At 32.9% G+C, this 8,907-nt stretch overlaps 1 protein-coding gene across 1 annotated transcript; it reads right to left on the bottom strand.

Moving 5' to 3' along the window:
* Nucleotides 1-642: 642 nt before the first annotated feature.
* Nucleotides 643-2,265, bottom strand: LOC126665340 (fasciclin-like arabinogalactan protein 4). Its single transcript, XM_050358109.1, has one exon. It carries the CDS (start codon nt 2,248-2,250, stop codon nt 802-804), a length of 1,449 nt encoding a protein of 482 aa, XP_050214066.1. The 5' UTR covers nt 2,251-2,265; the 3' UTR covers nt 643-801.
* Between the last annotated feature and the right edge of the window lie 6,642 nt (nt 2,266-8,907).

Here is an 8,907-nt window from a genome sequence, read left to right as displayed (position 1 = left end):
ATTGAACCGATTTGATTCGGTTAAAAGTAAACAAAATTAACTAATTTTAAATTGTATTGAAAAATTAAGTGAACTAACTAATTAAATTTATAAAATTAACAGTGTATTTTAAAAAATTAAATTAAAACCGTATATCACCAGACCAACATATTTTTACCAATGTAATATAGCTAAAAAGGTACATGGAATGTGCGTCATTCTATCAGAAAAACCCCACATATTTTTCATGAATATACTTATAAATAAAAATCCATAACCCAGCAATTTCTTCTGCAGCTTTATCAAGAAAAAAATTTCTTAATTTGTTGTTAATCTTGGAATAATACACAACAGGCTAAGCTCCAAACTTTCTCATGAAACAGAGAAAATTCAGATTTTCCCCGGAAAAATAAACTTTATACCAACTTTTGACACAATAACAACAAATTACAAATTTCATTATCCAGAAACTCTGCAAATCTGAAACCCTAATTTTGATATTCAAAATTTCAAACTTCAACATTCCATTACTGATAGAAAAGTAGAGCACATACAGAAATATTAAAAGATTATGCCTTACAAATCAAGAAAACAAACACAATTTCATCCTTTAAAACACATGAAAGTATTTACATTACAAGAAAGATATCAAAAAAAACAAAATTAAAAAAAATGATGATTTTTTATATATAAATTATTGAAACATTAACAATTAAATGTAGTCTATTCCAAAAGAAAAGAAAAAAATAGGCTTTTTTTTAGCCAGATTCAATCACCGTGTACAAGAATAAAAATGAGTGAATATAAAAAAAGAAAAATAAATTAATTAAAACTCATACCAATTAGATACAATCCTATACAGCAACACAAAGTTTGTAATCCATTTAATACAGCTCCACCTCCAGATTTCATTTCTCTAAATCCAGGTGGCTCCGATAGATGTGAAGGCTGTTTTTCATCGGATCCCGGCGAACTCTTCGGCGAGAACGAATTTTCCGGCGGTGGAGCACTGCCCATTACAGTATTCTTAGGCTTATTACTATTCACAACTTGACTCTTATCAAATATTTCTCTCGGTAGCAAAACTTTCGACACCCCGAAAATGGCCACCGGATTCTGATCAAAAACTGTCTGCGTCACCGACGCCTGAACAATCCCGGTATCAATCGCCACCGACCCGTTAACCCGTGAGATATTCAAAGTGTAGCTTCCAGCTCCGGTGGCCTCCGTCGCTAATGTGGGCTGAAGCGGATTTACAATTGATTCCAAAGAACCCAATGGGTAATACGAATGCAAGACATGAAATTTCAAAACCACCGCTTTTTTCTCCGCCGGCAACGACTGTATATTTATATTCTCCGGCAGATCTGAAAAAGCTGCATCCGTCGGAACAAATAGAGTAATTCCGGCGCCTCTTTCATCAGCTTCGAATTCATCAACGACGCCGGAAGCTGACAACATCGACGCCGCAACGAAAAAATTATGGCCGTCGATTAGTGCTTTCGTGATATTCAAACCCAACGGAGGCCGAGTTTCCGACGCCATCAAGTTAAACCCATCAGGGATTAACAGACTATTAACCGAAACAATCGAGATATTGTACGGAAAAGTTTTAACTAGAGATAAAACCGTCGCATTAGACGATGAGAACGGCGACGGTGAGTTAATATTTACAGTATTCATAAACGAGTTGGTAGTAATATTAACAGTACCGGAATTGGAGGAAGCCCGGCCGGTGGTTTGAAACAGAGTCGTGACGAGGACACCGGAAGCAGGGATCTGGTGGAGGTCTGACCAGGAGAAGTACTCCAAGAGAACATGGTAGCGGAGGAGGTCAGCGAGGGAGAAAGGAGAGAGGTGGCGCGTGAATTCCACGGAGGAGGCGAGATATGAATTGGGTACGGCTAAAAGAGTGAGAGAAGTGCGGTGGGCGAGTTCGGAAGTTAACGACGGAGTGGAGGCGAGAAGGGCGGTGAAGGAGGAGAATTCAGGGTAAGAGGAGAGGAGAGAAGTGATATTAATGGCGGAAATTGGGAGGAGAAGTAAAAAAGTAAAAGCTGTGGTAATAAAAAGAGAATTGGAAAATGCCATTTTTAATTTAATTTCTGCAACAAAAGAAATGGGTTGTAGCAGAGAGGAAGGTGTAGTGGTGAAGGAGTGAGTGAAGTGAGTGTGTGTCTGTGTGAGAGTGAGAGAAGATGATGTAATTGAATTTTTCTTTTTTATGATAAATGATGGTGATGATGTGGATGCATTGAAAGGGTAATTCATTTTTTTATGCTTTTTTCTTTTTATTTTTGTTTATTGAATATTCCTTCTCCACTTGCCTTTAGCTTATGAGTGAATACACTTGCTCTATTTTATTATGTCCAATTATTATTATTATTAACATTATTTTAAAGTAAGATTGTAATTTTCGAAAGAAAAAATTTATGAATTCAATGTATGAAACTAGAGATGTAGAGTAAGAGATACTGTTGGATAACGCTAACGCGTTAATGTCAATTCGTAGTATTCGACAAGTTCGAACCCACAACGATTAGAGGTTTAAAGTGAGTGAAATCGATTGTAAAATTCAATTCGGAAAAATCCAGCTCGTAGTACTTGACAAGTCGAGTTCAAACTCACAAAGATTAGAGGTTTAAAGTGAGTGAAATCGATTGTGAAATTCAGTTCGGAAAATAATGAAAAGAGATTTATTGACCATGCTGTTTGACCATCTATTGATCGCGTTGTGTACCACTATTGACTGCACTATTGACCACTTTGCAACAATTTTATTAATAATTTTTTTTAATGAATATTATTACTAATTCAAAAACATAATAAATAGTGTATTTCTACTAAAATTTAATTTTTAGTGTTAATTTTAATTTTATTAGAATTTTATAAATTTTAATATCGATAATACTGCATTACTAAATATCAATACAAATTAGTAATAATAAAATAATAAATATATTCAATTATTAGATAGTAAAAGAGTAAATTACATAACAATCTTAATAAATAAATTTTAATAGATATTTATTACTATTGTAAATTTCTATCTTTTCTTTCATAATTTTTTTTTCAAAATCGGAAAATCTTCGGTAGAGTCTGACCGCTCCTTTAAGGCAGAGTTCGACCACCTGAATGAATGTTCGGAGAAGCTAGCCTAATATCTCATCACTAGGGCTTTCCGTTTTTAATCGGGGTTTTAATAATTGATTCAAATGCTTTCAGAAAATGCATGTGGAACTTTTAATAGTATTTGAACCAGTGATCTGATCTTTATCCCTGTTTGCCATCCCCATTTGCAATGAACTGAGTCAATTGGTGGTGGATTTTCTGGTGGAATTTTTCATAAATTATATCAGTTAAAAGATTAAGACGTAGATCGATTTAAGATGAAATTAAAGTAGCTATCAAATATTTAAAAACAACCCATTAAATAATTGCGTAAAATATTTTAATTGATGCAGCTAAATTCTTGGTCAGCTTTGGTATACCATTTAACACACCATATAAATAAGTGGACAAGTCACGAATGTTCTGTTTGACAAGGTTTTCTCCAATTGGGTGCTATTAATTATAAAGTAAGTTGATAATTTTATGTTTCTGAGTTTCAATTTTAGTTCTGATTACGTACTTTGATGAGCCAATGATCTCTAGCTCAATTGGCTAAGGAGTGAAGCATAAGTCCCAAAGGTCCTGGGTTCGAACCCCCTTGCGGACAAAAAGAAAGAAAAAAGAAGAAGATTTATGGAGAAGAATCTGGAGCAGGCTCACACGTCAAAAGCGTCAGAAGCAACGGCTGCGGCATCATTTCGTCATCTTGGCGAGCTCGGCGATGCATTACGTAAATGGTGTGGATGGCGTGAATGGCGAATTGACACATATTTGTAAAAAGGGTAGTATGTATATATATAGCTTTGTTTGTAGTTTTGTAGATTTGTAGCTTTATTTGTAGTAGTAGTATGTAATATCTATCTCTGTTAAAAAAACGTACTTTGATGATGCTATTGTTGTTTGCAAAGTTTCAAATTATTTGAAACACAAGCCTCTTTTAGAGCTAGATTATATTTAAAAATATATTTAAAATACGACCTAATTAATTGATATAAAGAATTAAAAAACAAATTAAATTAAAGTTGGTCTATTAAAGAAACAAAATAACAAATAAAAACTTAAAAATAAAATTTTAACAATAATAATAAATAGAAAAAATTCAAATTTTGAAATTTTTTTACACTATCTTTAAAACTTGTTGTAACATTATAAAAATGATAAATACCTATTGAATGGTTTTGAATGGTTTTGATTCCACTACACGTACCAATCTAGTCACAAAAACTGGTATCGGGGTTAGAATAATGCCTAGAATTCTATTTGTACTAGTAGTCTATTAGTGGAGTATTTGAGTGAATGATAATTTAATTTGTTGTTATAAGGCTACTAGTAGTCTTTTACAGTTTGCAGATGATACACTCCTGTTCATTCCAAATGATTTGGCCATGATTCAGAATCTCCTCAGAATCTCGCTTTACTTCAAGCTTGTTTTTGGCCTTCAGATAAACTACATTAAGTCATCGATTATTGGCTTAAACGTTGACAATGATTCGTTAAATGCGGCTTCTGGGTCTTGGCTGCAGAATAGAGGAGCTGCCCATTACTTATACACGCCTCCCTTCGGCTTCGAAGAAGGTGAATGCAAAGCTTTGGTGATATCAAATTTTTCTTCGCAGCTTTCCTCATGGAAAGGTAATATCTTATCCCATGTGGGTAGATTGGTATTAATTAAATCAGTTTTGGGCAGCCTTCCTATTTAGTATCTATGCTCTATTATGATCCCCCAATCTGATATTGTTATTCTTGAGCGGTTCATGAGGCGTTTTTTGTCGAGTGGTTCAGCCGAAATTCAAGGCTTTAGAAAAGTTTCTTGGCGCGATGTTTGTTTGCTTTTCTCGGATGAAGGTTTGAATATTTCTACTCTAAGAAATAAAAACAATTCTTTCTTCTTAAATGGATTTGGAAGCTTATGCATGCTAACCAGAATTCTCTTTGGTATAATGTTGTCTCTAATAGTTCAACTATTTTTTCTTAGTTGGATTTAGAAAGGGTAAACTTATCGAAGTTATCGCATTTGTGGAAGGGCATTTACTCAACTTGTGTTAAAAATCAATTACTAGAATTGCTTTAAGAATTATCTATTGGTCAGTTTGGGAAATAGAAATAAAGTTTGATTCCGGTACGATTGTTGGGCAGGTGATGAGTTTTTATCGCATCGTTTTGACAGACTTTATGTTATCTCCAAAAAAACAGCAGAATTTGGTTCCCTATTTTTTCGATTTTGATCTTCATTGTTCAGCAGCTCCAAGTTCTTGTGGAAGAGAAGATTACGTATTAGTGAGCATCAAATCTTCAATGTTCTTTTGCAACAGTTGGCGTTGTTAAGCTACACTAACAGGCCGGACAGTTTCTTTGGTTCAATTCAGACATGTTCACTTCGGCAGCTTTCAGAAATAGGTTGGGTTCTTCTTTGGTTGTGCATAGCCGAGCTGACCTCATGGGTCGAGTTTGGAAAACTGTTGTTTCACCTCGCATTCAATTCTTCTTCTGGCTTCTTGCTAGAGATCGCATTGCTTCGAAAGCTAATTGGATGATGTTAAGGCTACTTCAGCGAGATCAAGCTCTTTGCTCTATTTTTTATTGAGGAGTCTAGCATGCATATTATCCTCCATTGTCGATATTCCTGGAGGGCTTGGTCTTTTATATTGGAGTTGGTTAATATTACTTGGGTGGTTGCCAAATCTCTCGATGCATTCTTTTTTCAATGGTATTTTCTTGTGAAAAAGAAATATCGTTCTCTTTGGTAGTTGATTTGGTTCTTCAGTATTTGGGAGTTGTGGAAGGCGAAAGATAGGAGAATTTTCAAGATGATTTAGTGGATTTTAAGTCTCTTATTTACAACAGTATTTGGAGTTTTATAAAGCTCATAATGGTGGTTTTAGTTATTCTGGTAATGATGTCTCTAAAAATCTTGTCTTCTTTTGGAAAGATTCAACTACTTTGTAATCCTTTTTAAGGTCTCTTTTGCCATCACCATCTTGTGGATGTGCTAAGAAAATCATCATTTATCAAAAAACAAAATATAAGTTAATTGTAGCCCTTTTCGGTTACTTTTTATAGAGAATTGAATATTTTGTGGGTTTTTCTTATAAAGACATATTTACAAGAGATGTTCTTTATATAGTGATTCTCCATCAATTTTGTACTCATTTTAATGATTAGTGAATGACTTGATTATTTTGTCCGTGGATGTAACCTTTAATGCCGAATCACGTAAATCTCTTGTGTTATTTATATATTTTGATATATTGTCATTTGTTGATCAAATTCCTAATTAAATACCTACCGAATGGTTTAGATTCTGCTGTGCATATCAATCCTGTCACAAACCGGCCGGTCATAATAATTTTGTACCATAGCTTCAATAATTGGTATCAATATTACAACAATTGGTATCAGAGCCAATTTGGTTTTCAAATTTAATTTTAGATTATGATTAGTATATAAAGAATTTTGCAAGGTGAAATTACTTGACAGAAAACAAATGATTTTGAGATAGAGAAGCCACCAGTTTGAAGTGTCAAAAGTCGTTGATTTAGATTGAAGACATAGTTGAGTTGAAAATTGTTAAGGAAAATTTTATGATGGAGATGCACATGTCACTTTAAACTACAAAAAAGAAAGGTATAACTTTTCTGAAACCATTTGTGGATTTTATATAGCATTTATAAGATGAATGGTTAAAGTAATCTCTTTATACTCTTTTGATACTCTATAAGTAATTTAAATCTAATAATTGCTTTTAAGATTTTGTTGAATTAAGAGTTTGTTTGAACATAGTCAGATTAAAATCGTGACATTACAAAAGAAATTTGGTTTTAATTAAGTAGCAATCTTAAATACAAGATGGATTATTTGTAATTTGAAACGACATCACTATTGGATCGCTCATAAGTCAATTTGTTTAAAGATAGGCAGAATATTTGTTTGATCCAAAAATTTATGCAGATTCAGGTTGTTCATATCACATGTGTGCCAATTTCAATTGGTTTTACGACTCTAACTGAGTTGATATTGGAGTTGGAGTTATAGGCAATAGTAAATACATGTGGAATTTTGGATACTGGTTCAATTAAGGGCAAGATGAATAATGAGGCGGTTAGAACAATAATGAAGATACATAATTTCTAAATGCACATTTATGGTATCTCAATATATATAAAACTATGAGTTTGATAGGTTATTTGAAAATAAAGTGAGATTGCATGCTGCACTTATGATATATGCTCATTGAGTTGGTCGACTTATGAAGATTAAAGAATATGTTACGGCTGCAATATTTTTTTTACTTAATTATTATAGGTTGCTAATGACTTTATTTTCTGTATCAGTTATAAGACCTGAAAAATTCAAAACTTCGTGAAATTTTGATTGATACACTTGAAGATGGTACATGTTGAAGACGTTCTTAAAGCTTGTATGATCTTCCTCGACCTCTTTTGGAATAAGTTCAGTTTAGACATAAAGTGGAGAAAGTGGAGCACAATAGTAATCACAGTTTATTTGAGAATTCAAGTTCAAATTTGCATTAGGACTCTATTAGTGGAGTATTTGGGTGAATGATAACTTTATTGTTATTAGACTATTAGGAAGTATAATCCAATTAGGATTAGTACTCCTTATGCTATAAGGAAAATTTGTTCCCTATATATATCCTAGTTTATTCATCTTTCTGAATAGAATCAAAAAGTACGGAGCACACAATGCAGATTATACATTGATGTGAATAAGGGAAAAAAGGGGTGTGTGGGTGGTGTGAGGAATATAAGTTAATTCTAATTCTTTTTGATTACTTTTTGTAGAAAATTAAACACTTGCGCGTTTTTTTAGGCCGAACATATTTTTAGGTCCCTCTACTCTTCACTTTTTTTTCATCAGGTCCTTCTACTTCAATTTATCGTTTTTTTCATCCTTGTACTTTATACCCTTACACGGATGGACTATGGAGAATGTGCTACACTCTCCGTTAAATAGTTAACTCTGTTAAATATTAATGATAAAATTCAAAAAAAAGAACAGTAATATAGTTAAAATTCAAGGACTAAATAACACATTTTTTCAAAAAAAAAGGGCTTTTTACACAAACAACCTACATTTGCTAATTATTTACTTTTATACATGACATACTTTCCACTTACTAAACTACCACACACGGAGCTAATTATAACTTTTATACGGATCTTATATATTCAGCCCTAATATCACAATTTCATTTATTTTCTCTCTCTTCATCATTCATTCTCTCTTCTTCTCAGCTCATATTTCTCTCTCTTCCTCTCACCTCATTTTCCTCTCTTTTCTCTACCGTTCTTTATTTTTCTGTTCTGTCGTCTTCCGCTTCGCCGTCCTTCGCTCCTCCGTCATCGTTCTCATCATCATCTTTGTTGTCATCTTCGCCAACGCCATCATCTCCTCTACTCGTCGTCGTCATTTATTTGATTTCAGATCTACAATTTATTCATTCTTCTTCTTTTTTATTTTCAGATCTATACTTTTTTTACTGTTTCTCACCATTAAACATGTATAGAGATTATATTTCAAGAATATAATGTTAATTTCATGTTATGTAATATCAATTAATGGTTATATGGAATAATTTTTTGTTATTTCTGCATTTTTTTGTGTTTGGTTGTATTTCTGTGTTTTTTTTATTCTGCAGCTCGATTTGTTGATGATGGTTGATTGCTGAAATATTATAATATTACAGTGATGTTGATTTTATGTTGATTTTGTGTTGATAATCAGTTGGTATTTCCTTAATTTTAACATTGAAAAATTTATTCTAAAAAATACATTAGCAAATTAGATAATTTTGTG

This window comes from Mercurialis annua, linkage group LG1-X, assembly GCF_937616625.2.
Source record: "Mercurialis annua linkage group LG1-X, ddMerAnnu1.2, whole genome shotgun sequence".
Lineage (NCBI taxonomy): Eukaryota > Viridiplantae > Streptophyta > Magnoliopsida > Malpighiales > Euphorbiaceae > Mercurialis > Mercurialis annua.
This window is presented reverse-complemented; position numbering and strand designations above follow the sequence as displayed.

Bases quoted from the DNA above. Each gene is read 5' to 3' on its own strand.
- LOC126665340 (XM_050358109.1), bottom strand. From the start codon at position 2,250: ATGAATTACCCTTTCAATGCATCCACATCATCACCATCATTTATCATA.